The sequence below is a fragment of the Neodiprion pinetum genome, chromosome 5 (genome assembly GCF_021155775.2).
Source record: "Neodiprion pinetum isolate iyNeoPine1 chromosome 5, iyNeoPine1.2, whole genome shotgun sequence".
Classification (NCBI taxonomy): Eukaryota; Metazoa; Arthropoda; class Insecta; order Hymenoptera; family Diprionidae; genus Neodiprion; species Neodiprion pinetum.
The window spans coordinates 22,332,167-22,359,569 of NC_060236.1; the positions used below are offsets into that span (position 1 = coordinate 22,332,167).

Sequence of the window (27,403 nt, forward strand, 5' to 3'; positions counted from 1 at the left end):
GAGACATTTAAATTCTTGTAATTACCGTTTAGACCGTATTAAAGACCCTCGACAAATCTACTGCACTTATCCACCACCGTAGTTCTACCGCCGATGTGTACATCGTACCTATACAGACACAATAATTGTCTCCGCCCATAGAGTGTATGTATCTCCATCTCCGTTTATCACGGTACATGATGGCATAACCGCGCGGAAAAGCTTACCCACGAGGAGGAGGACCAGGCGGATTACACTATCGTGACTCTTATTCGCGTCTTTAACGGCTTGTATATTTATTGTATACTTTATACCATAACTGAAGTGAGCCAATGACGTCATACCTTTATTGATTTTTCACCAAGCTGCAACATCGTATACACAATATATACATAACTTGTATATTACATTATTATGTGTACATATATTTTACTACTATGGCACCTATGTGCATGTATATACATACGTATATATACCTGCACGTATACACCTACCCGCGTTAACGTATATACCCTAAAAGAGTAAGAGGAGCTGATCTTCGGGTATGTGTAAGAAGAAGGGGATGCGTTGGAAAGGTGATGGCGGAGGGATTATAATACATGTATAGGCATACTCAATCCTCCGCTTTGCACAAGCGACGATCTCGGAGAAAAGAGGAGAGAATAGCAGGTATAGAATAGAATAGAAATGAAATGAAATGAAATGAAACGAAATGGAATGGAATTGGAGGTATAAAGCCACGGCGCGGGTGAAGAAGGAGTGATGATTCAGGGTGAGGTTTATTGCGGAATTAACCTTAATTACTATTTAACCCTCCTGCGCTGCTACAACGTTTCTAGCTACTTCTTCCTACTCATCATTCTGCTCCTACTTCCGCATTCAAACACGTATCAAACAACGCCGGATTAGCCAGTTGTATAGAAGACACAAGGTGTAACGGAGCGCGATGTAATTGATTTGTTTCGTTTTCATTTTATCTCTAATTATATTCAATAACTTGAGTACATTACACGACACAACAACTTTGAAACTTTTTTTTTTTCAATGAATATACTTTTAATATATAAATACACAATATAGTATACTTCAACATATAGATACATAAATATATTATATACGGCGATGGGCAATCTTTAAAATTACACGTATATATATATATGTAAATTGAGTAAAAATTTTCTCAGGATTTTATTCTTCGATTATAATAATATAATTATTATTGTTATTGTTATTATCTTTGTTTCATACTTCTTTCGGGATATCGATTGGACAACGAATAAAAAAGAGTTTTAGTGGTTGTAACTATCAAGGTTTGAGAAAATTGTCAAGGGATACGAGAAGATGACCATAACTATAATACGACGATTTAAAAAATAATTCATCCTTATTATTATTATCATTATTATATTACTATTACTTTTTTATTACTTTTTTCTTACGTATTCCGGACGAAAAAAACTGTCACGAAAATTTTATTGTATCGTGCACTCGCGAATAATCATGTTATATGTAATAATATCTAGAATTTATAATAATCTGAGCATTATTATATCATTATTCATATGTAAACTCGATTGAAACGTCTTGATCATTGATACACATAAGCATATATATGTATATACACACATATATATATGTTTAATATTTTTGATATATATATATATAATAATATATTATGTACATGCATGTTTTCTGAACGATTTTCGTTTTATTTATTTTTTTTGTCCTCTTATCGTTTCCTAACTCATCCGACAGAAAATCTCATATTGTCGTAGTGTAAGTCGAAGCCGCGATGAGGAGGGTGAACAATGGGAGAATGATCGACCACCCCGACCGAGTGAAGTTTACCGTGTTTATGCTATCATTGCCGTTTTCGACGATGTTTACGCAGGTTTCGGTAACGCTTATCATCGGCAAACGTCTCGACAGTAAACTTTGCACGCCAGCTCTGTCATTCTCCGTTAAATGATAATTTCGTGACAGGACGACCGAGTACAGCTCGTTGTTCGGCGATCTAGTACAGAACGTCAGTACCATGTGGGACGCAACGGCTTTCATGACTTGCACGATGCCCACAAAGTGGACGTAATTCTTGTTCACCAAAGTACCTGCAGCGTCGGATTTTAAGATATATTAATATCGAGAAGAAGAGGTGGAGAATAAGTCAAGCAGTGAATTACAATCATAGTAACGAGCAGTAATTTCGAGCCATGTAGCAAGTTTATCGACATCAATTATCAAGGATGCATGGGTATACTGACCATTCTGCAGATCCCTTGATCTCCATAATCCCGGAGCGCCGGAAGGATCCGTCACGGTAAAAGAATAGTCCAGATCACCATCCAGCGTGCTCCACAAGAGTCTGATCGTGAGACTCTTACTTCCTGTGAATCGCAGCCTGACCACCGGGCAGCTCTCGGTTATACCACGACTGCTGCTGGTTGGTCGCATAGGGTTCATCTTGTGCTCCACGTACTCGACCACGTACCATTTTCCAGTTATCTGTGCAGTACAAATACGTGTTTCCTCGCTTTTTTCTCTCTCTCTAATTTTTTTTTTTTATTATTTTCCGTTCACCCAAGCTCAGCAATCGGAATTTTGTCCGTTTTTCTTTTCGAAATTCATAAATAACTGTACGAAACGATATTATTATCGAATCGTTCCAACGGTACATACCTACGTATATAAGAGAGTTGTTATTCCCAAATTGTTGTTTTCATTTTTATTTATTCCTGTGTACCATTTACTGAAACGCAAAACGATACGAAAGAAAAACGCGTAAAAAATAATGAATCGAAAATAATACGGGTGGTAACTTTTTCTCTACACGCCAAAGGTGTATCGCGTACACGTATGTATATCACGGGTATTAAAGAGAGGGTGGAATTAGGAGGAGGGAAGTGTAGCGAAAAGGCGAAGAGCGAATTGACGGGCGGGTGGGTGAGGGGGTTTCACCCTTAGGGACCGTGTTTTGAATACGGTGTGGATATACATACACGCATGTATATATATATATAACGTGTACATACTCCTATACATATCTATGTACATTATCTCGTTGTCTTCCCCCATGATCTTTTCCCAGGTATGTGTACGAAGCTCATGCGATTTACATGCTTTATACGTTGATGTACGTATGCAATGTACGGAGAGTTAGAATATGCGTGTTATGACGTCCATGTACATGCGGTGCGTGCGTGACATTCGGCTGTAATATAGATACAGAGTTTTGCATTAGATACATACATTATACGTTATACGTAGCGTACCCAGAGGATATAATGCGTGGTTATGTATAACTTGCGACACGCACCTGCCGCCCCTCTTTGCACAATAAACACGGTATACATCGTGAATTATGTATGGAGCATTCCATGCCAACTCCACCGAGGCGTGCAGTCTAATAAATCGCTGTATCGGATTTAATACATGATATTTTGCATCGAATCTTCTGCCAGACTTCTTTTCTCCGAAGTACGATGTATAATAAGTTACGTAGTAAATGATTAAAGGCCTTACAGCTGAATCGACGAATTTTTTGTGGATTGCGCTGTACATAATATATAATCCACAGTTTTCTGATATGGAATATAATACGCGTAAAATACCTTAGTGAACACTCCCCTCGTTTTAGGTAAAACTATAAATGCGGCCACCCCTTGTATGTATATAAATCAAGTACCGAGCGTACATTAATTAATGCACGCGTATATAATACGCCACGCACGCGTGCGTGAGGCTAAAACTCGAGATAGGTTCCGTCGTGTACCGTTTATGCATTAGGAAAATTACTGCGTAGGCGGAATTTACAGGGTGTACAATGAATCTGTCATCTCGGTTCAAACTCACCAGATACAAATTTTCCGCCTGACTTATGATTGTATACTTTCACACCCGTTTTACATTCGCATCAACGATACCGGGAATACAAGAGCGATGAGATTGAAGCTCGTCTGCATGTTCAAAGAGCCCGGTGAATAAAAGTTTATTCTTTCTCGTTTAAGGTGAGTTTTTAACTGATTTCCTCAATTTACGATTTACAGCTGACATTGTGAGTCAGATTTACTCGCGTATAATATATGTACCTCAGGGTGTATCGAAAAATTAAAAAACTCTTGGCTACCCTCAAAAATCAAAGATATCATTGAAATAAAGGTCTCCGTGCAATAATTCGATTTTTTGACAATATATAGGGGGTGCGCGGCACGTTTAAAAACGCCATTTTTAGCGTTAAATTCACTTTATCACTGATAAACGGAAACAGATCAATCAAAAAATTCTGCATTTTTTATATAAGGTGCCCAGATGTGTACTCTTTCAAACCCATATTCACCGAACATTAACAAATGGTTCATATATTCGAAAAAAAATCTCTGAAAATCAACATTTTTGTTGGTGTGAATCAATAAAATATGAAAATTTTCAAAATAAAGATTTATTTTTTAGCAATTTTCGCATTGTAGGCAATATTCATTGCCAATACTCGTTTACAAGAAAAAAAGATGGCAGAAATACAAAAGCGTTTTAGAAAAAAAAAATCAATATTTAATGACGATTAATTGAAAAATAGTGAAAATAATGATTTTCAGAGATTTTTTTTTCGAATATATGAACCATTTGTTAATGTTCGGTGAATATGGGTTTGAAAGAGCACATATCTGGGCACCTTATACAAAAAATGCAAAATTTTTTGATTGATCTGTTTCCGTTTATCAGTGATAAAGTGAATTTAACGCTACAAAAAGGCGTTTTTAAACCTCCCGCGTGCCCCCTATATATTGTCAAAAAATCGAATTATTGCACGGAGACCTTTATTTCAATGATATCTTTGATATTTGAGGGTAGCCAAGAGTTTTTTAATTTTTCGATACACACTAATGTACCTGTACATATCGCGCCATATTTACCCCTGCTGCAGCACATAGGCATACATTATATAGGTATCGTCTTGCGTTCCGTACGCGCGGGTTTTCCTGCCTAACGTCAATAAATTGTCCCTACACCCAGGGCACAGCCATACGTGTTGTGTTGTATAGTATGCCTACGTGCAACAGCATGCACGAATAACACCACCGTGCACAGAGGCATTGTGTGCGCATACATATATAATTTAATACAGCTATGGGGCTTCTTCGGTGGGGACCGAAGTCCTAAACCTCGATGCTCCCTATAGACATGGTATCTGCAATCGTGTCTGGAATTATCCCTGAAACTTGCGGGAAACATCGTCAGAATATATTATTGGGATTTTTGTTTCGAGCGCGGATCTCTGAACCATTCCTGCCGTGAATTTCGGTCATAAACCGCGTCCTGTGATCTCCGTTGATCATTTATCACATCACGAGGGTATCGCATTGCCACCTGGAAGTCTTATTAACCCTTTGAGTCACAGTGGTAATCATTCTTACCACCTATTTTATATCCATTTTTTGTATATTTAAACCATTTTTAAACATATTTCTCTTCGGCGATTTTGCTATTTCCACAGTATAATAATAGGTTTTCAATAATCGAGAGTAATTGTTGCGATATAATGTGAATTATTATTGTTGGAATCAAATTGATTGAAACAAATCGTGAAAATTGAAGGAGTAATCCATTCCCGAGAAAGTTACCCTGCTACCCATGTATATGTATTGCATAATTTATAAATTTTTGGGATTGCTGATTACGAATCTGAAATCAAGTCTTGGAAATATAGTGTGGCGAATCCAATCAGCGACCCCGTAAACCCCTGAATAGAATATTTTGACCGTATTCGAAAAAATTTGAAATTTTCGTTTACCACATTGGATCCACCATCTTGAATTTTTCAAATTTAAACTCAGATTTGTGATCAGTGACCCCGAAAACAACGACATAAAGTTTTTTGGTCGGATTGGATTACATTTTTTATTTTCGATCACCATGTTCGATCCGCCATCTTGAATTTTTGAAGTCTGATTTCAGATTCGTCCTCAGCAATCCCAAAAACAACAGAATACTATCTTGTTATAAAAGTTGACACAGCGCAATAATGTGTGACTCAAAGAGTTAAACGGTATGGCATATGGAATGATACTATAAAGACGCACTATCAAAATGAAAATGATCGTACCTGTTCGAGATCGAGGGAAGCCTGGGGTTTCATACCGGGACAGTGAGTGGCCAATCCCGTAGGAAAGTTTACACCAGTGTCGTCGTAGTCGTTCGCCGACGAAGAACTGCTGGCCCCCATCATCAGCAAGAGAAGGCACGCGAACGCTGCGAGACTCCAGCTGTTGCTTCGCTGATCCATCTCGTCCAGATGATGATTACGATGGCGATGATGACGATGATGATGTATGAAAATTAATTATTTCCAAAACGATGATAGTGAAAAATATGAATCACCCTCACGTAGCGATGTTATTGTCCAGCTCGGCAGCTGGAATCCTGCACACAGAGCAGCTAATTTCGCGATGATTAAAACGTTTTAATTAATTACACCGGGTCCCTATCTCCTCCCTCTTCTCTCCTTCACCGCTCTTGGCTCGCGAACGGACGCTTTTCAATCCGGAAGAAAGATCCTGGTGTACGTATATATGTATAGTGAATGCGGAAGATGGATGGAGAAGGGGATAACACTGCCTATGGTGCAGCTTTGAGAGTTTAAAGCTTTCTCGGTTTTAAAGCGGATGCGCGGGAAAATCACCTTTTTTTTATACCGTCAAAGACGAAGGGGATATTCGTTCGATTTAATTAAATTTAATTAAAAGCGCGCGGGCTCTCTTTCTACGCGGATTATCGTTTCCATTCCAATTATAGTCAGTCGGTGCTGATTAGGAATGGTGCAGGACAATGTTAAGAATCGAAGAATGCGGAATAAGATTATATAGGCACAGGGATATATTCTAATCAACAACGAAACGTGCTGTTCCCTCTTGCATTGTTTAGAAACCCAGGTTCACATCACACAGTTATAAAAACAAGTCTGCACACCGTTTTTACAAATTGTTTGAAATCGCCTCACTCAAGCCAATTGATTATTATTCTGCATCGCAGTTCAAACTTTTCTCGATTGGAAATCAGACCGACAGCTGCTGTCACACCACCACCCCACGTGTGTGTAATAATAAAATATCAATCATCACACCTGCGGCAGTTGCAACGGAACTCGATGCATGATGACGATGATTAGAACACGCGACATTTCTGATTAATAGATAATTTAATTTAGAGATAATTTACATTCTCGTGCCAACCGATGATACGACGACGATGTCAATGGTCTTGGTACGCTAGCTTAAAATGCCAGATTATTCAGTCGGGATGATCCTGACGCTTGCGTTACGGAGTCCCGGAACGGTCTGACCCTGTTTGGCTATATCATCGGGGCTATATGTCATACGGTCGACGGCAGCCGGGCCGAGCCGATATCAGCCGGAGGACGAGGACGAGGACGAGGACGAGGACGAGGACGAGGACGAGGACTAGGACGAAGGACAGAATCCCTTCTCCTCCTCCTCATTCCCTTCCTCCTAAACCCAGAGAGTGCTGCCGTGTTCTCGTCGCCGCGCAGCGCTGCGCTGTCATGCTCTCGCCTTGTCTGCCTCTTCTTCGATCATTTGCCCGCAAGCTCCGTTCATCCCCCAGCTCCCCGATATTCATTCAATCTCGTAGTAGTCAGCTGGCTGTGCTGGCACTCGTTGATTGATCATTTCATGAGCCAAGGTAACCTCAAGCCGGCAAGGTTGTAGCTAGTCGAATGATCGGATGAATACGCCTATATGCATCCACGCATGCATACGATATTCGAGTTGCGCCGGAAAAACAGATCCCCTTTTATTATTGTCATAGATTATGCATACGCGCAAGGATTATCGCGGTGTACCAGATTCAAAGACGATATCTTGCAGGTATCTTTCGGCATGATTTCGTAAATAAAAAAGCGTACCGCGAAACTCTCCAAAATTCAATTTAAAATTCGGTTTTACCTTAATTTCAATATTAGTTTGTCTGAAATTGTTGAACTTGATACCTCACTGGAGGAATCTTGTATCAAGAACTAGTATAGAGCCTGTATTTATCGGAAATAAATTCTGCATAAAGGATTACAGCGCAAGCTACATTGCTGCAGCTGCGTTCTAATTTGCAGAACTGCATTATCGTCGTTCAGCGCACGATGATACTCAATTTCTCAATCGACGGTAAATACTGATTTCGGTTGGTAACGAAGGAGAAGCTTATCAATCTAGTTATCTTAGCTCGGTAAGGCAGAGTTCGGTAAAACTAGATAAAATGAATTTCGAAAAACCGACGGACCTCGAAAAAAATGGTCACGAAGGGTGTATTTGAATTTTGTACGGGACTGTTTCCCCCTCCCTTTTTCCCATCGGTCGCGTCTATGGCGCGAGGAATCCTCGAAAGCCTTACACTCACGTGTAAATTTGTGAAAGTGTGCGCGGCGCGGCCAGCAGCGGCAGGACAGCTCTCTGAATACACGCGTTATTAACAGCGACATGCGCATATTCATGTCAAGTGTAGTGTGCGAGTGGTGAAAACAATATTTTGGCCTTCGGGGGCCCAAACAAACATTATTTTTACAAAATGGTATGATCAAGTTGAGACATTTTTACCGGTACTCGTCATCTCGACCGTTTCACCCCAAATCTCGACCACAAGCATGCTTATTATTGTTATTCCCAACCGCTTGCCTAACATTCGCGTCATTGGCTCTGCGAAATCGAAAACTGGGTTGTAGAAAAAAATCCACGTTGCACCAGATTTTACGCTCTTTCTCTCGCTCTTGCCCTTATTGCAAACCCCGCAGGCTCTTTGACACTGTCAAATAACCTACAATACTCGTTGGGAGGATGATGCATGCATTTTACCGCCGTATTTCATAGCCTACATATGGAATCCGCACAATTTGGACCTTTAACTGAGTCCTCGAATTCTCGTTTGACAATCCTTCAACAGAATTTTGTCCATATCGGTTTGTCGCGGACGTAACTAAGGAGGGGGGAAAGCTGAGTCTACCGAAGTTAAATAGAATAAACAGACCAAGCGTTCCAACATTTTCTCCACATGTATCGTTGTTTTTGTTTCAGTACAAGCTGAAGTTCTCCCAGAGGGATAAAGTTAAGAAATTTATAGCCTTCACGCAGACGGGCGAACAGACGGCGATTTACTGCTTGACTCAGAATGACTGGAAGCTCGATTTGGCCAGCGACAATTACTTTCAGAATCCCGAGGCTTATTACAAGGAGCCGAAAGTTTCTGTAGATAAAAAGAAACTTGAAGTTCTATTCAGCAGATATCAAGGTGAGCTGGCCGCACACCAACCTTCCGTTTGATCTTCATTTGTCACTCAACCTCCGTTCACAGACCTCAACGAACCTGAAAAAATTACTGCTGATGGGATAATGAAGTTCCTCGACGACCTGAGCCTCAGTCCTGAAAGTAAATTAGTCCTGATAATAGCATGGAAGTTCAGGGCCGAAACGCAGTGCGAATTCACCAAAGACGAGTTCATGAACGGCATGATGGATCTAGGGTAAATAGCGACTTATATCTCGCATTTTTGTTCCATAGTTCCCGGTAATTGTTGGTATTGTTGTTTTTTTAGCGTCGACAGCATCGACAAACTTAAGATTCGACTCAGCAGCTTGGAATCTGAGCTCAGAGACGCTCAGAAATTCAAAGACTTTTATCACTTCACTTTCAACTACGCCAAGAACCCCGGACAGAAGGGATTGGACCTTGACATGGCTATCGCCTATTGGAACATCGTGCTCGACGAAAAGTTCAGGTTTCTACAGCTCTGGTGCCAGTTTCTGCAGGTAAATTTGATAACTCGTATCCCTAGAAAGAATTGTTTACACCGATTCTGAAACAGTTTCCCCTTTCACGTCACAGGAACATCACAAACGATCGATTCCAAAGGATACGTGGAACCTGCTGTTAGATTTTGCGCTTATGATCAACCCCGACATGAGTAATTACGACGAGGAAGGAGCGTGGCCCGTACTGATCGACGACTTTGTAGAATGGGCTCAGCCGCGTGTTCGTCAGTCTCTTTAACATTTTACGCTAAGCCGTCAGTGCCGCCACTGATGCTAATATCGCGTGGCTGGCTGATTGATGAGCTGGGAATATTCTTGTGTATAAAAAGAAATTGATATATGTGCATATTATTACTATATAATTCACAGCGATATAACAATGTCGATTGCACATAGATGATTTTTAAAATCGATTGGCGAGAGAACGCTCTGAGGCTGATATCATCGTTCTTTTCGTTTTTTTCTCCAACTTTTTTTTTCTTTTTCGTTGATTATGCCACTATCAGCAAATTCGTACCTCCAAGTTCGAAATTACAAAGAGAACGGGAAAACTTGAAGAATACACCATTTGATTTTGTAAATAATCAAACACACAGGCACACAAACTACAAGTCAGTTCCGTAATAATAGAGAGAAAAAAATATAAAACGTTATAACGAGGAAACACTTGATTTCACTATAGTGAAAAAACAAACTATACAAAATTGTAACGTTGCAAAAAATAATTCATGCGTTAGGAAATGATCAAAACACATCTTCTAGGATTGATTGAGAAAAATCTTCTTTTTTTCTTAGAGTAATGTTATTAAATTGATGCTGGCGCTGTATGATTTGTTACAAAGAAAATATTCGAAACGGAAAAATATATATATAGCTATGTATATAGAGACGTACATATACCGCGGAAATATGTAGGAAACATGAGCGATGAGGAAACAGGCCCCTTTGAAAAAAAAAAAAAAAAATGCCCTATGCATCTCAATCAATTGATACTGCTCAATTTTTTTTCATTATCAAGAGAAGATATCAAAGGATAAACGCTTCCTAGAAAATAAGAGAAAAAAATAGAATATACAAACGAAAAAAAAAGGTATTCCAAAAGAGAAATAATGGGAAAAAAGCGGATAAGAGAAGGACAAATAAAGTGAGAAATAAAAATCGTTAACATTGAATCAACCATAATTACACTAAAGAATTACACTTGTGAGTGGACTATATGAACTAAAAAAATCAGAAGTGTTTGCAATGATTCGTTGTAACGTTCTACGTTGTACGAGCAAAAGAAAGACAGGGGAAAAAGAATTGGTCAAGATTCCACAAGATGCTTAAGTTACGCAGATAAATCGATAACGATTACACAGAACGCTTATTCGATTTGTTAGTCAAATTTTCAAACAAAATAATATCTTATTATTATCCGTATAAGCTGCTATTGTCGGGCTTGGAAAGAAAAATTAAGAACTAACCAGCAAACGATATAATTTTGGTTTTTAGTTAATAATAATAATAATAATGATGATGATGACGATGACTATGACTATGACTATGACTATTACTATGACTATGACTATGACTATTACGATTACTACGACTACGACTACGACTACGACTACGACTACGACTACTACGATTACTATGACTATGACTGTGACTATCGCGATGACTATGACTATGACTATGACTATGACTATGACTATGACTATGACGATGACTACGACTACGACTACTAAAATTACGATTACTATGACTATGACTATGACGATGACTGTGACTGTGACTGTGATTGTGACTGTGACTATGACTATCACGATTACGATTACGATTACTACGACTACGAATACGACGATTACTATGACTATGACTATGACTATGACTATGATTACGACTACTACTACGACTACGACTACGACTACGACTACGACTATGACGATGATAATATATACACACACACATAAATATTATAGTAATAATATAAAAATCTATATTTTCATTTCGAAACTTCTCACACAGATATGACGATAGCAAATGCTGCAAACTATATAAATACCTGCGCCTGTTACACAAAAAGAAGAGTGATGTTTTCTGCATTTTTTGTTGAGCCCGATTAAAATTTAATCCTATTTTTGTTTTACCACGCAGACGCATTTCAGTGAGCGAAAAAATCCAACACATTCTGTTTCAACTTCGGATATATTCTCTAAGTTATAATAGTTAAGATTTTTCATGATACATTTTTGCAAGCCCCCTTTTTTAATATGACACTATTCCACAAGTCGAAAAAAGAAACATTAGACGAAATGTTGTCACAGTTTTAGTTTTATTTATTAGAATATCAGACTATCATCATCGTTCTCGGACCATTTATGTTCTAAAATGTCAGGAATGATTTATACTACACGATCGAACATCTCCGTGATATTCCAAAATCATCTCTAAACGTAAAATACATATGTAATGAATTTGCGTTGATCCAATTTAAAAATACAAGCAGAGTAGACGGAAGAAATTGAAAAATAGCAAACTGCTGAAAGAATGGAAACTTGCTATCAATTTCCAGTTACAGACAATGTTAAATGTCACATTATTTTTGCTCTCACTCGAGCCAAAAATATCGACAAGAATATTCTGGAAAGGATTTTTAACTCGTTCAATGCCGAAAGTTTTGCAAACTATTCTGAAACCATGGAACGTAATTGATTCCTGGCGTCACGCCAATCCAAATTTTGGTAGATCAACATGTTGAGAACTTGGAGAAAAAAGGAGAAAAAAAAGAAATTTAGGAAAAGATGAAGAGAGAGGGAAGAAGAAAATATATATATTTAGAACATCAACAAATTGTAAATAGTGTAAATAATAAAAAAACAAACCCATGTCATAATATTAATCTATTGATTAGTTTAATTTCATTGATTGAATAAAAAAAAAAGTTAAAAAAAACCATCGTCTCAAGGTGCCCACTTGTTTCTAGCCCATTGGGGAAAACTGAGTACCGTCGCTAAAGCATTGAGTACGATTAGAAACGTGGAATTTCAGTATAATATGAAAAAAAAAAAATCGTGGTACTGTTTTTTTCTTCTCAATTTTATTCACTTTACCAATTGTACTATTTTTAAAAATTTTTTTATTATTGTCTGTGTTTCTTCTTTCAGTAACAACAAATCTTCTCGCGCTCCCGAAAAGTCTTGATCCAACCCTCGTCTTGATCCTACATTTTCTATCATTGACCGCGACAGTTGCACGAAAATTTTGCGTGCCCACAGCTGCTCTTAATGCGTCTAATCTGGTGGACGAACGCCAGTTCGTATTGATCAGGCTGTATCCTGTAGCACCTAATCAAGACGTGGTGGACGTACCATTCGCACAACTTGTCGAAGTCGTCGATGCTTGCCTGAAGATAATCAGGAATTAAGCCGCCACGTCTTTCGGAGCGTATTTGTTTCTTTCCTACCTGTGCGATGACCAAACCCCTGGGCGGATGTCCAGCCGCGTTGTGGGTGTGCGAGTCGAACAGCGTCACCTGGAATATCCTACGTTTGAAATGAAACGAAAGGAGTTGAAGGCACGACTCCCACCTTGAACGTCGATTCCTGGAAGATGAACAGGATCGTTCTTCCGCTCGTTATCAACAGCATGAAGAGGTTCTCGCCTTTTGGCTCTCGGTACCATTCGCTAAGGTGTGACTGAACGTTCCTGTACAATCCGCAACCAATGTCCTCGTGGTAGACACGGAACTTCTGCAGAAATGTAAAGCGACGACGGTAAGGAGTAGAACTTCGGATACGAATGCGACTCCACCCCATTACCCATTCCTCGAGTGAAGGTCAAAAAATTTAAATTTATTTACAGTAGTCCAATACCTTCCATCATGCCGTTTAAATAACATCTAAGCCGAAAAGGTTGTCACTTATTTCCTGAAGGTGGTCGGCGCTGCCCGATCGAAATGTCAATTTTACATACTGTAAATAAATTTAAATTGTTTGACCTTCACTCGACGAATTTTGATTCACTACAAGACGACCTGGTCACGAATAATTTCCAAATTACCCATTCCTTCAACGTCCTCAAGGATTTTCCTCCGTATTGCAATGCTTCTTCCGTGTTCAGGTACGCGTAGGGGACGAGTCCTCGTTTCATTATCCAAGAGTGCGTCTCGTTGCCCTCGATGATGGCCTCCGCTATCGTGACGATCATCTCCTGGCACTCGTCTACGTCCCAGACGACGATGCCGTTCTTGGATATACGCTGGGCGACGAGCAGGCAAATTAATGTGCATGCCTCGCTACCTGCGGTATGGTTTTCTTTCCTTAATTAATCATGCTTCTACTCGAAAGATAAGGAGGTACAAAACGAGGGAGGCTAATCAGATTACCCTCTTGACCAGGAGGATATCGGCTCTGGGCGAAGGCCGGATGGTACCAGAATACGTCAACGACACCGCAATAACACTCCCTATAGTGCGATGGAAAGTCATCGCTAAACAGTGGCGGGAGTTGGCTCATGACTTTTTAGAGCCCAGAAGAGGTATCCGTTGTTGCTTTCTACTTGTCACCGACCCCCTGCTTCTTCAAACTCTTAATTTTAGTCCGAGAATACATTTTTTCGAAATTTTAATTAGATTCATATTACTATCCGAAAATTGAGGGGAAAACTGGGAAAACTAGAAAGATTTTTTGACCAAACGTTGAAATTTTTGTCATAAAGTCACTGTATTTTCGTCGTTAGACTTGAAGTTTGCCTCGGTCAATTGATGCATCTTTTATTCTTGACTTCAAAATATACATTGTAAACATAGGCACACGTATAAAAAAATTGTTTCAACATACATTGCAGGTGTCAAATTTGTCGCAAGGATCTCGGCGAACGAAGAGTTTAACTACAGGAATCTAGCAAGGCCTCAAATACATTTTTTTTTCTTTTAACTTTTAGCAAAGGATCATCTCCCCTCCGTCGTATCGCCTGAAGTAGAGATAAGAGAGCTCGTAGCACGACGGTCTGACGTTGTAGCAGTGCTTCATCAGGCCCAGATACCAGGCGCAAAGGCTTCCCAGTTTCTGCAGGTCGACCTGCGAGCAGAATCGGTCATGCTTAGAGCCGATTTTGAACAATTGAACGTATCATTCTTGGTACCTCATTACCTGTGCTACAACCGCTCCACGATTCAAATGCTGGTGCGAATCGATGAGGGTAACTTTTTCAACAGTGTGTTGGAACGTCAGCAGGACTGATCTGTTGTCTGCTATTATGATCACAAAGAGATTGTCGGAGTGATTGGGCGGCGGATTTCTGTACCATTCTTGAACAGTCTCGTTCAACTGGTCGAACAACGAACTTCCCATGTCCATGAGATAGACCAGACTCTTCTGCAATTTCAAATAATGTCAATGGTTTAAGGGTCGTAAGATCCGCATCAAAATTTAGGAAGAGAAATAATCTGTTTAAAAAGCCACAGATTGTCCGAAAGACATTTAGAAATCATAAAAAAAAGATTGAATTGATTGAAAAGAGTGTTTCTAACCCATTCGATGATCGACCTCATGCTCTTTCCAGCGGCCTGAATGGCCTCGGGTACGGACATGTTGACGTGGGGTAATTCCCCGGACTTGAGAAGACGCTCATGAATTTTGTTGCCCTGAACGAAACTATCAGCGAGACATTTTATCAGCTGGGAACTGAGCGGCGTCTGAGCGCAGCAGTCGTGTCCACCCGAGATTTTCATGTCGCTCTGGGATATCCGGAGGGCGACGAGCACCGCTATCAGGGTGCAGGCGTTGCTACCTGGTGCAGGGAATGAACGAAAGCGGAAATTTGGAAACTCGAATCTATTTTTCACGGTTTTACCATTTGTTCTGTCCCCGTAACGAGACTGCGAAAAATTCTGACCAAACCACCAGACAAGCACCGGACCCTGGTGTTCCAGCTCGTAGTCGGCATCCGGCGAGTTCATCCCGAATTTACGCCTCTCCTCCCGCTGCTACGCGATCCCATTTATCCTCCTGTCACTTAGAATTTGTACCCGTCTGAATGAAACTGGTGAAATTGCTCCGCGTGTCAGCGGCCCGCCATCCTTCGAAATATCACCGCTAGGATCAACGGACTGCTTAACGTATCGAAATGTCAATTCGAGAATATTGATAGGTTCACAGGATCAACGCATCTCAAGAACTTGAATTTTTTAAGATCATCCCGAAATGGAAGCGTGATGCTATCTGCCTATATAATTCATTTAAACTCAAAGTTAACGTCGGCTATTCGACGACCCCCGCAGTCGTATAGCAGAAAGGTAACCAAGATGGCGGCGATCAAGTTCGGCTCGCATTTGAAAGAGTTGCGGATTTTGTTGTGTCAGACTTCCAAGTCTAGTCAGGGCGTGAGGTGAGTTTATTAGTGAGTAATATCACTCAAAATAGCAAATCTAGTATTTGTTCAATTCTGTCAGACAATGAGGGTATGATAATTTTGAGGTTATGATATGCCTCCCACAGTTTTGAGTAACAGATATTTTGATATTCCAGGGATTTTATCGAGCAGCAGTATGTCAAAATAAAACAAAGTAATCCGAATTTTCCAATCCTGATAAGGGAATGCTCAGCGATCGAGCCGAGGCTCTATGCCCGCTATGGTGAGCGTTGTTACATCATTATTCCAATCTCACTTTTTCTTGTTTCAATCATAGTCTTGTTTCCACAGAATTCGGCACTGAACGCAATGTCCCTCTGTCAGACATGAAGTCCGAAGATGTCCTGAGTGAGGTTAAAAAATTGGCCACAAAGTAACTATAGAGACAATGGATTAGATAACTTGTAATATATAATTTATTTAGAGAAAGTGATTAGCTTATCGCCAGTGCAGCGACCATCTACGTTTATTGAACATTAAAGAGTTAATTTACGATATTTTTTACTTGTCTTCTGTTGCTAAAAGTTCTCTTTAAAGAATATCCTGCAGAATATTTTGGGGAAAAATTCAAAGGAGCCATTATTTGGATAAACAAAATTAGTGTTTGTGTATTTATTCTAACATATGTGCAAGATTCAAAATTATTTTGTACTTTTCGAGAATGTCCGAAGGGAATCGAAATATTCAAAAATAGGGATGAAGTAAGGCAGATACAAGAACAAAACTGAACAAGACAATTTCGCGCACTCGATCCACGACCATTGCGAAAGGGGAGTGATATTGAGTCTTTCATATTTTCTTTCCTCCGAACGTTGTCAGTAAATTGGTATACCTACATTATACAGGAGTGTATACACGTATGCTTAAATATTAATCAGTAACATTTTACAACCAAGCCAAGTGTAGCATACTGAATGGGATTATCATTATCATTGTAACTATTTTCGTTATCTTACACTATAAATCACAACACAGCAACCAAAGATAGAAAACTGCCTAAATGTGAGATCCTAATGGAATTGTTAATCGTATTTCTGACTATGTGCGGTCCTGAGTTAAGCTCCTAGCTTGAAGAGTCACATAATCATCTAATCGTCATTTAACTGCCGTCAACAATGAACATTAAATCATCTCTAGAAAGAAAACAGAAGAGGAAAATAATTTCCCCGTTTACGACTAATTTTATGGACTAGGCTTTGTCTGCGAACGCCGGTAGACCGAATAATTCCGGCTTAAATTCCTCCAAGCTGTTTATTACCAGCGTAGCATCAGTCTGCAATCTTTTCGGTAGGTTTTCATCAGGCACCATAACGCACTGCATTCCCGCCGCAAGCGCAGCTTGCACACCATTTGGAGCATCTTCAAAGACAAGACACTGGAAGAAAAAGAAAGAAGATGGAAAATGCCAAACGTGCTACAAAGCTGGATGATCGAATTGTAAAATCACTGATCAACCGACCTTGGCAGGGTCTGCTGGCTCAGGAAATCTTTCAGCAGCAACGATGAATATGTCGGGACATGGTTTTCCCCTCCGGACGCCAGGGTCGGAACCACCCAGCACTTGGTGATTGAACAGATCGAACACTTCCAGGCTGTTCACAGTTTTCAATTTGTAACTTTCGGCGCTCGAGCTCGTTGCCAGAGCTATTGGAATGTTGTGAGCTTTTAAATGTCGCAGCAACCTCTCAGCACCTATGGAATATTTGTCGTGGGTACGATTAGCACAAGGTTGTTCTAGGTTCGTTCTTTTGATTCTCATACACAAGATGCAGTGCGATAGCAAAACTTTTATTTACTGGAAACATGGTATGAATATCTGTTACGTTATTTTCGTCTTTTTTTCTGTACCATCTGATTTCAAGATGTCTGAAGTCTGTTCCATTTTTTTTTTCTGTCACAGTCAGAAGCATGTCCAGTTAGTAAAAATGTGGGTTTGTGGCTTTTTCTCTTTTGATTTTTTCGAGAAGACAAAAAACATTGAATATAAACTGTTTTCGGTTGAAATAAAAATATCAGTATGTACATAAAGTGTATTTACATAATTTCTTGACTCATGTATGTGCGTGACGAAAGCTCATGAATTATATATACTGAATGGATGTATATGAATAATTAACTATGGCAAAACACATGTTCCTCAATCTCTCTGGCCCACTGTGGTTAACAGAGATGAAGAAAAGATAGACGTACAGGAAATTAAAAAAGTGTTTGTAAGGTAAAATGCAGGAACAAGATGAAACCTCAATGAGAACGACAGTGAACAGCGCCATTAAAGTGCCGGGGCAAAAAAATCTGGTCAAAGCGTAAAATTGCCAGGCAACTATCTCTCTAATTCTATGCCAGTTATATTGATAATTACTAGGGCAAAAGAAAAACGATGAATTCGCGATTAGTTACAGCGGCACAGCGAGAACAACAACTTTGTGAACATAAAACAGAATACAATAACGAAACATTGTCTGGGGTAGTTATTTTTGTTTTCTGTTTTTCTACATATTTGTTGACCTGGCATCAATTTAACGTCTGTGAACAATTCCTTCTGCAAACGGTGATAAATGTGTTGAAATTCGTTGGCACTAAGGGGCAGCTTGTAATGCTCTATTATCATTTCGGCGCCTGTACGCTCCGGTCTCCCGAGAACTTGGAACTGGATATCGCTTTCGTAACGCTGACCATACATGGAGCATATATTTTGATAAATAACTTTGTATATCCTCTCGGTATCTGCACAGATCAAAAAGAAGAGGAACGAAGACAAGGGCGGAAAAAAGGAAAGAAAGAAAAGGACAGGAAAGGAAAGGAAAGAAGATTCCTCCTGTTAAACATCTGTTTCAATAAAACACAGGCATAATTACCGGGCAGTAATTTTGAACGACAAAATAATTCGATGTACAATTTTTTTGCCTGCGCCTCAAACTCCTCGGGCTTCATTGGCAAATCTAGTATTTTGATTATTGCTGCTGCCACTTCAGTCGTCCTCAGTCCCATTATACGTGCTTTGTGCTCCCACGTGTATATCTTGCCGTATGGCGCGACGATTTGACTAAACGCTTCGGTGTACAGCGTTTCCGTATCTGTGCAAAATTTAATCTTCCATTTTTTTTCTTTGAATATGTAAGAATATATTCCAGGACCGATTGTTGAGTTCTAATATGAATTTTCAAAAAATCAGTCCATAGATAATATTAATCAATGAAGAACAGTCTTATCTCTTCATGACTGGTTTACATCCTTACACGTGACACGATTAAATAATTATCATAAATCGTGAATTGTGGCGACACGTGTGCAAATTAGTTACTCCTCTTTAATTACACAAGCTCATCATTTCTGTGTCTTAAATCACTTGTCAAAGAGAGCAAAACTCGGAAGGTATTAGCACGTAACAATTTCGAATCAATAGTCGTTTTTTTATTCAAAGTCTAACGTTATGACATCATCCCCTTCATTAATTTTCATCAAAACGTACTCGGACTTGTAGCTGATTAGACTTATAAGCCATTGAATTAGATAATTTTTAATCTGTCAATAGCAATTTTCTTGAACAATCAATTACTTTATCCATGGTTATAAATTTCCATTTAATTTTTTGCGTCTGCATGTAGCAAAATATTAGTTATCTTTTTCTCATCTAAACCGTTCAAAAATCGTGACCGAAATGCAATGGAGACTTTGTAACCAGCAGTCATTATTATCGACATCGTAGGGACGATTGCATCATCGCGATAAATTACTTCCTGGTCCCACGACCTTGTCGAGGTCAAACGTACAATAGTTTACAGAAACAGCGTTAAAAAAACGATGTGCAAACATTGCACACAGCATAATACAGTATAAGGTATGAAATGATTGGAATAACTATAGCTTACGTTACACTAATAATATAATAGGATGTTTGTAATTGTTCTGTTTTGTTTTTTTTACCCAATAGAAGGCCGTCCATGTCAAAGATACAGTGGGTGACAGGTTTGAACTGCGTATTGTTAGTCATTTTGGCAGCTGACTTCGAAGCACGTTGACGGTTAGGGAGAGGCGAAACTTTTAAGGTTACGCTGATCAGGGGCTGATGAAACTCTGCTTCCTCGCAGTGATCTCTCTGAATGCGTGTGCCTTGAAAGAACGCTTCGCAGCGGAATGCGTATCCTCCTCTTTACTGGAACGATGTCGACATCGTTTTCTTATCTCGCCAAACACGCTACTGGCAGGAGTCGAGCGTCGAATAGTTCGCAGGGCTGCGCTAGCAAATCCACCCGCCACCACCAGTTTCCTGATCCAAACTGAAGATTGTAACATCCGCTTTGCGCAACCACCTTGTCTCTTTTATTATTATTTTATAGGTTGAATTGGAAGATGTTACACGTGTCAGTGTACTTAAATTTCTCCTGAGGAATAATAACTTTCAAGCCGTGTACAAACTCTTCCGTAAATAACATAGATGCCCGATAACCCGAAGCCTTGAACTCATACGGTTCGTTATAGTATATTTTTCAGTCAACGTACGGTTCAAGTTTTCAAGATGCAAAATCAAATTAATTAAGACTAGTGATTAGGACCTTAGACACCAACTTTAGTTATTTTCCCTTTACAAAGAAAATTTCTAATTGACTAGTCTTCACGGACTGTAAACATTCATTAATTAGATCGGAAAAGAATAGAAACGGATTAAGAATTTCAGTACGATCTATTCCGATTTCTTGATCCAAACGGATGTTTCGTATTCTTTGAAAAGAATTAATTCGGATAGAAAGAATTGAATCGGATTGATAATTGCCATCCCTTATTCTAAATAAATAATTGAAACGAACAAGCTATTAGAGGTGGCATTGTCGCGAATATGACGGGATAGGAAAGAACAGATAAAATCGAATAGAAACGAATAAACAGATTAAAACGAACAGTGTCTCATTGAAATAACTCATGCTTAATTCGGAAACTTGAAGAAATGGGATTCATAATTCTGCTAATCGTTCCGTTTCCATTCTTTTTCGGTTGTTGGGATCGGTAAAAATATCAGACTCTAGGCAACATGGATTCAGATCCGAGTTGTGCATTGCCCACAGAGTCTACGACTCCGTGGCATTGCCGAATTCGAACGCATATGGCGGGATCGTCCAAAAATGGATCGTGAAAGTGATGAAAGATCTTGTAGTTCGGGATGTATCGGCCTAGGTCCCTAGATTATACCAGGTCAAGACACGCGTGTTCCAGTTTTTCTCACTATAACCCGGACAAAAATTTCTATGCGCGTTCGCCCAAAAGTATTTTATAGCGTTTTTCACTGGGATTTACTTACATTACCGCATTAACCAGTTTTGACCAAACTTACTCAATTTTTTGACGATAATTATTAACGAGTTGCGCCCGTAGTGTCTTGACGTTCACAAAATAAGTAGCAGCACGTATATATTTTGAGGTTAATCATCGTGACAGGTCAGGAATCAGAACCACACCAGGTGCTTTCCATTTAGAGGACAGTGTGACGAAGTGTACAAATTTCTATTGTAAGCGGCCAATCCGGGCAAAGGAATAGACCAGAAATGTTTATATCGTGTCATATTGTCTGTAAATGGAAAGCATCCATTGTCGTACGAAACTTTTGGCGCATTCTCACTAATTTTTTTGCCCACGCGTGTCTTGATCTGGTATAATCTAGGGACCTTGGTATCCGCGAGCGATACCAGCGCCTGGTTACGAACAGGATACATACGTGAGGATCGACTCGGCAGCGTTAGTACAGAGACGTACCTGGACGTACCGGTCAGTTACAATTACCCACAGTTACGCATCTTTAGAATCAAAACAAAAAATCAAAAAAAAAAATCACCTACGTATTCGTTGAACATTAATCTTGTTACAAGTGTTATAAAAATGTTAGCTAGCCGAAACTTGAAGGACAAAATCGTAAATTAATCACCGTTACGGATCATGATTTCCAATCTCGAAATGAGGTTATGCACTTGACAGCTAGCAACTTGTTTTAACTAATAACCAAAATTTTTAATAATAATAAAATTTTTAGTAATAACCACATATTTTTTGTGCAACAAGTAATTACAATGAACTAATTTATCATTTATATTAGATTTTTAATCTATAAATTTTGAGGGGATAATTACATCAATCCGTAACGATAAAAATATATTACAGTTGTTCAAAGCACGTGCGGTCTGCATGATCTCATTATTACTATTAAACTTTAATATTTTTTAATACTTTAATACTATTTCATACTATTATTAATTACTATTATTAAAATTACTAATAATTATTATTAAAAATTACCGAAAATTATTCTTGCTTGGACGTAGCCAACGGATTTCGATTTTCTGTTTTGATATTATTCAAATTATTGAAAATGCACTCCAGAGATGCATTGGCAAAAGGCAATACAAGAAGTAGATTTATTACAGTTCTGAGATTCGGGAATAGAGATTCACCTGTAAGGACGTGATCATAAATTAGAGATGCAAAGCTGGAGCTTTGTAAAACAAAAGCTAATTTACATGCCTTTACTAACCTGCAGAATTTGTCATAGCGAAGACCTGCTTCCAAAATTTCTGTGCGTCGAGAACATTTAAGGAATATTTGGAAAAATTTAGATATGCAAGCTCTCTCCACTCGTTGTCAAGGGCTTGCTTGTCAACAAACTCCAGCAAGATTGGGAATCTGTTGAGAATGTCACTTAGACTTTTTCGCTGGAACTTCTGGACAGTTGCTGGATCTACAATCTCGATTATGTCAAATATGTCATCTTTGAATTGGAAGCGATTCGGATTTGATGTAATTCGGGGTGTTTCACGCGGGACTTCGGTTTATCCGAACCGTCCTCCGTCCCGATGATTTCGGATAAATGGGAGTTTACTGTATTGTTGTTGCTTTAGTGCGCTTTACCGAAATGCTCTGAGCAATTTTTGAGTCAGGAAATAATTCGCACAGAGCGGAGTCAGGGTATCCATCAGCAGAAAGGGCAAGTTAAATTTTAAGAATTTGAAAAACCAAAAATGTACATTCGAGTAAATTTAATATTCTTTCGAATGAGACCAAAATCATTGCGATCGATCAATAATTGCGCACGTGCGGAGTGAACAACTGCGGGGGCGGAAAAACGGGTGACCCACCGACCTCGTGATTTCGCTCGTGCCGATGGCAAATATGATTAGAAACGAAAGAGTATAATGTGGGGATGAAAACCACCCCCGAAAGAATTTGATCCGCCACCCCCTGGGGGAGGGGGGGTCTCCGAAAGGCAAAATTGGTTTTTTGGGGCTAGCGAGAGAGCGGCTCGTCCGATCGTCTTTATTTTTTTCGAGATTGCATCTTTCTCGACCCAAAATGAGCACTCGGTCAAAAAACCGCTCTACCGGTGCCCAGAAGTGCAGGGCAGGTGCATCGCTGGAATGCAATTTTACTCTGATGCGTTTTTCACGCGCAAGAAAATTTTTCCTGCAGTTGGCGTTCACGTAGCATCGAAGGGGACATTCCAACGATTTAAACGCCTGCTATTTCATTGCCAGGAGATGCTTGAGTGCAATCAATCACCCGTTTGAAAATTGAGTGCAATATCGCGAATCCGCGGTGTATTACAGGTATAGTGGCGCTGGTGTTGCTAGAATCCGCCGCACCGTGGATTCATAATTCTGTTAATCGTTCCGTTTCTATTCTTTTCCGATTGTTGGGACTTCTGTATCATACACGTATCATATGCTTTCAATTTTGAAATACTGTTAGTAAAAACGGCAGTCCATTATATTATATATATATATATATATTAAGTTATAATTGAGTCTATTAGGTAGCATTTTCCTGTAGCATCCGATCATGTAAGACCGTGTTCCGCAGCACTTTACGGCAAAATTAGGCATGATTGTTGCAGCGTGGGTCGAATTTGGGGCACAATTGGGAGTGATTTTTACATGCTGACATACTTAAGTGTTGTGTCAGAAGATTACCGAAAAAGGAAAGCTGCTTCAAGGCATCTTGCCGAGTTTTCTAGAACCATTTGAGGTTACAATTAGTTGGCAAGTCTCCCGACAGATGCTGATATTGTCGTTGCCCACTAGTGTAAATTGCACTGTTTTTTTTTTTTCTTAGGTACTCGTGGACCAATGAGCGCAGTCCACGAAAAATCACGGAGAACCGCGGAGGCGGCATGCGATCTGTCGTTGATACGGGTTCCCGATACTCTCTGAAATAGACGAACTGTGAATTCGACGAAGGTTCTTCCGACATACGCATTGTGATTATTTAATCAAATACTCTAGCTGTCAGTACATCCGACGAAAGAGACAATGGAGGTCTTGATAGGTAAATATAAACAATTCTCAACGCTCTATTTAACCGAATACCGGATCTAAAAAACCATGATTGCCTCGAAGCCGGTCACTCGTTGGTTTTTTCTGCATTTATACCCGACGACCATTTGTCATTCTAACCGAGAGAACTTCCGTCTAGAGTTCAAAATATACTTGGAAACAAAGAGCAAATTGTTCTAATTCCCTGGTGATTTTTTTCCCTGTTTTATCTACGCTGTCTATAGCAGGTCTAGTTCTGCTCATCGTTGGGGCAAATGCTCTGTACCCGACCAGTTCGGATGTCGTCGACCTTACACCCAGCAACTTTGATCGTCTTGTACTGCAGAGCGACAATGTCTGGATCGTCGAGTTTTACGCTCCTTGGTGTGGCCACTGTCAGCAACTGGTACCCGAATATGGGAAAGCGGCAACAGCGCTTAAGGTATGACTCTCGGTTTATAATCCTACATCCAAAAGTCGCCTTCAATCACATATGGCAGACAATCAGAATATTGGTTGTTAACATATCTCTCAATGCACAGGGTGTCGTGAAAGTTGGCGGCGTTAATGCAGACGAGCACAAATCCCTTGCAGGAAAGTACGGAGTGAGAGGATTTCCCACAATAAAGATTTTTGGTGCGGATAAAAACAAACCTGACGATTACGACGGTGCGAGATCTGCCCAGGCAATCGTTGACGCTGGATTAAATGCTGCTAAACAAAAGTCGTACGCTGCTCTCGGAGGGAAGAAGAGCAGCTCAGGCTCTAAGGTTTGTTTAATTAAATCCAATTTTTCCCAAATGTTTACTTATTTTTCAAATCCATTCCTGAGTTGAATACTGAGTATTAAAAACAAAGGTAACAATTAAATTCTCGCTGCAATTATAGTTTCAATCCCACGTTGTAACTTTTGCTTTCATAAATGCAAAATCGTCACTTTTAGTCTGGGGACGTGAAGGATGTGATTGAGCTGACTGACTCGAACTTCAACAAACTGGTACTAGATTCAGATGATATGTGGCTCGTTGAATTCTACGCCCCGTGGTGTGGTCACTGTAAGAATCTGGCGCCACACTGGGCGTCTGCAGCGACAGAACTGAAGGGTAAAGTAAAGCTTGGGGCACTTGATGCTACTGTGCATACGCTTAAGGTAATTTGGGACTTTATCCAGGCATCAGTATTTCATTGAAACATCTCTGATAAATTTGAATCTCGTATTTATCGTGTAAACCTCTCCGTCAATTTCAGGCGAGCGAGTACGGAGTCCAAGGTTATCCGACAATCAAGTTCTTCGCTCCGGGTAAGAAGGATTCAGACTCAGTCGCGGACTACGACGGCGGACGCACCGGTAGCGACATCGTTAACTGGGCGCTTGACAAACTCGCTGAGAATATTCCGGCCCCTGAGGTTGTCCAGATACTCGGTGAGAGAAGCCTCAAGGATGCCTGTGAGAGCAAACCGCTCTGCGTCGTTTCAGTGTTGCCGCACATTCTCGACTGCCAGGCAGACTGCAGAAACGGATACTTGAAGATCCTCAAGGCGCTCGCCGAGAAGTACAAGAAAAAGATGTGGGGGTGGGTTTCTGATCTTATTATTTCTTAATACGCGCCTAGAGCGAATCTTCTTTGAAACCATCGTGGCCGCAACGGATAAAAATCGTGCAAACTTTGTTTACATACGAATTTTATTCGGGTTTCAGATGGGTTTGGGCGGAAGCCGGTGCTCAGCCAAACATCGAAGAGGCCCTGGAGATCGGAGGTTTCGGCTACCCAGCTATGGCAGTGGTCAACGTTAAGAAGATGAAGTATTCATTGCTGAGGGGCAGCTTCTCCCAGGACGGTATCAGCGAGTTCCTGCGGGACTTGAGCTACGGACGAGGGGGAACGGCGCCCCTAAAGGGAGCCCAGCTCCCTCCGATCTACGAGACCGAGCCCTGGGACGGAAAAGATGGCGAGCCACCCCAGGAAGAAGACATTGACCTGAGCGACGTCGACCTGGACGACAAAGACGAGCTTTAATCCTGCCTGGTCATTTTTATCTTATTATTAAAATAGGAAGAAAGAGACAACGCTCTAATTCACGGAGTGTCGCCTTGGCTGTTGTTATGTAAGCAACAGTGAGACTTTGACAAATTAAATTCGCGTCGAAACTCAAGTGGCGACGATACTGTCGTTTCATCCCACGATCCGCTGTCAGTTGATTGATATATCGTGTCCTTGGAAAAAAAAATTTTTTAAAACGTGTTCGAAGAAAGAGGCGGCGCAGCTACTTGTGTCGAAACCCACTGAATCTTAGAATAATTTTTAAATAAGTGTGAATCATTCATCATCAAAGTAAGACTCATCTCTTTTATAGATATTGTAGGATTCAACTACACACGATGAAAGACAGGGAAAATAATTGCACTGACCCTAAGCGTCTAGCCAAATCACGATGGATTGCATGCTTGCAGCCATTCCTTGTTCGTTTTTTGTTCTTCTGTTTCCTTCTCTTTTCTTTACCGGTTTCTTTCAATAAGTTTATGTATTAATTGGCCTATTCGCTGTATGCGCTCGGGACCAAGTAATTTACTTGCATACTCGTTGAGAAAACATGTATTCTCCTCGGAACCTTCCTAATACACACAGAGTCTTCCGCTCCATGCGCAAAGTTTAGTGCCATTGGGGTGAAGATCCGAGGGTAAATTTCTGCCGCGAAATTTGCTTTCGGTTATCTTGATTTACTATTCCTCTTTCCCAGTCTAGAATTGTATGTATACATAAGATAACTAGTGATAAATATCACACTTACTTATACGAGTACATATGTCATTCGTTGGAAATAATTGATTGTATTCGAATATGTTTGTATAACAATTATTATTTCGTTTTGTATAACAAATAAATTTCACATTGAAACGTTTAATCCGGTATATGCTTATTCTTAAAAAAA

General features: G+C 39.9%; 6 protein-coding genes and 1 long non-coding RNA gene across 12 annotated transcripts; 4 read left to right on the forward strand and 3 right to left on the reverse strand.

Moving 5' to 3' along the window:
• Positions 1 to 304: 304 nt before the first annotated feature.
• LOC124219581 (uncharacterized) lies at positions 305 to 7,314 on the reverse strand. The gene is made up of 3 exons (XM_046627318.2): positions 6,077 to 7,314; positions 2,241 to 2,481; positions 305 to 2,087 (listed from the first exon to the last, which is right to left on the reverse strand). Exons 1-3 carry the CDS (start codon positions 6,254 to 6,256, stop codon positions 1,741 to 1,743), a joined length of 768 nt encoding a protein of 255 aa, XP_046483274.1. The 5' UTR covers positions 6,257 to 7,314; the 3' UTR covers positions 305 to 1,740.
• LOC138191012 (uncharacterized) lies at positions 3,893 to 6,328 on the forward strand. The gene is made up of 2 exons (XR_011177234.1): positions 3,893 to 3,983; positions 5,929 to 6,328. It is a non-coding gene; the product is annotated as an uncharacterized lncRNA (long non-coding RNA).
• Positions 7,315 to 8,334: 1,020 nt separating the features above from the next.
• Positions 8,335 to 12,630, forward strand: SCCRO (defective in cullin neddylation 1 domain containing SCCRO). Its single transcript, XM_046629960.2, has 5 exons — positions 8,335 to 8,550; positions 9,051 to 9,264; positions 9,328 to 9,496; positions 9,569 to 9,782; positions 9,859 to 12,630. The coding sequence occupies exons 1-5, from the start codon at positions 8,548 to 8,550 to the stop codon at positions 10,021 to 10,023; spliced, it is 765 nt and encodes a 254-aa protein (XP_046485916.1). The 5' UTR covers positions 8,335 to 8,547; the 3' UTR covers positions 10,024 to 12,630.
• Positions 12,631 to 14,466: 1,836 nt separating this feature from the next.
• LOC124220693 (uncharacterized) lies at positions 14,467 to 15,839 on the reverse strand. 2 transcript variants are annotated; one of them, XM_046629958.2, is made up of 4 exons: positions 15,624 to 15,839; positions 15,301 to 15,560; positions 14,921 to 15,145; positions 14,467 to 14,848 (listed from the first exon to the last, which is right to left on the reverse strand). In XM_046629958.2, exons 1-4 carry the CDS (start codon positions 15,727 to 15,729, stop codon positions 14,708 to 14,710), a joined length of 732 nt encoding a protein of 243 aa, XP_046485914.1. In that variant the 5' UTR covers positions 15,730 to 15,839; the 3' UTR covers positions 14,467 to 14,707. The 2 variants fall into 2 exon arrangements, with proteins under 2 accessions (XP_046485914.1, XP_046485913.1); XM_046629957.2 differs by having other exon boundaries at positions 15,301 to 15,839.
• A 187-nt stretch (positions 15,840 to 16,026) lies between these two features.
• On the forward strand, positions 16,027 to 16,678 carry ND-B8 (NADH dehydrogenase (ubiquinone) B8 subunit). The gene is made up of 3 exons (XM_046629965.2): positions 16,027 to 16,157; positions 16,298 to 16,404; positions 16,473 to 16,678. The coding sequence occupies exons 1-3, from the start codon at positions 16,075 to 16,077 to the stop codon at positions 16,556 to 16,558; spliced, it is 276 nt and encodes a 91-aa protein (XP_046485921.1). The 5' UTR covers positions 16,027 to 16,074; the 3' UTR covers positions 16,559 to 16,678.
• On the reverse strand, positions 16,580 to 21,523 carry LOC124220695 (pseudouridine-5'-phosphatase). Of its 3 annotated transcripts, XM_046629962.2 has the most exons (5): positions 21,508 to 21,523; positions 20,106 to 20,448; positions 18,687 to 18,905; positions 17,641 to 17,873; positions 16,580 to 17,556 (listed from the first exon to the last, which is right to left on the reverse strand). In XM_046629962.2, exons 2-5 carry the CDS (start codon positions 20,170 to 20,172, stop codon positions 17,371 to 17,373), a joined length of 705 nt encoding a protein of 234 aa, XP_046485918.1. In that variant the 5' UTR covers positions 20,173 to 20,448; positions 21,508 to 21,523; the 3' UTR covers positions 16,580 to 17,370. The 3 variants fall into 3 exon arrangements, with proteins under 3 accessions (XP_046485918.1, XP_046485917.1, XP_046485919.1); XM_046629961.2 differs by lacking the exons at positions 18,687 to 18,905; positions 21,508 to 21,523 and adding an exon at positions 19,037 to 19,255 and having other exon boundaries at positions 20,106 to 20,461; XM_046629963.2 differs by lacking the exons at positions 20,106 to 20,448; positions 21,508 to 21,523 and adding an exon at positions 19,075 to 19,216.
• A 352-nt stretch (positions 21,524 to 21,875) lies between these two features.
• Positions 21,876 to 27,376, forward strand: CaBP1 (Protein disulfide-isomerase A6 homolog CaBP1). Of its 3 annotated transcripts, none has more exons than XM_046629955.2 (7): positions 21,876 to 21,938; positions 24,273 to 24,485; positions 24,721 to 24,914; positions 25,015 to 25,242; positions 25,416 to 25,622; positions 25,721 to 26,046; positions 26,172 to 27,376. In XM_046629955.2, the coding sequence occupies exons 2-7, from the start codon at positions 24,470 to 24,472 to the stop codon at positions 26,488 to 26,490; spliced, it is 1,290 nt and encodes a 429-aa protein (XP_046485911.1). In that variant the 5' UTR covers positions 21,876 to 21,938; positions 24,273 to 24,469; the 3' UTR covers positions 26,491 to 27,376. The 3 variants fall into 3 exon arrangements, with proteins under 3 accessions (XP_046485911.1, XP_046485909.1, XP_046485910.1); XM_046629953.2 differs by having other exon boundaries at positions 21,877 to 21,938; positions 24,718 to 24,914; XM_046629954.2 differs by lacking the exon at positions 21,876 to 21,938 and adding an exon at positions 23,826 to 23,904 and having other exon boundaries at positions 24,718 to 24,914.
• The last annotated feature ends 27 nt before the right edge of the window (positions 27,377 to 27,403 follow it).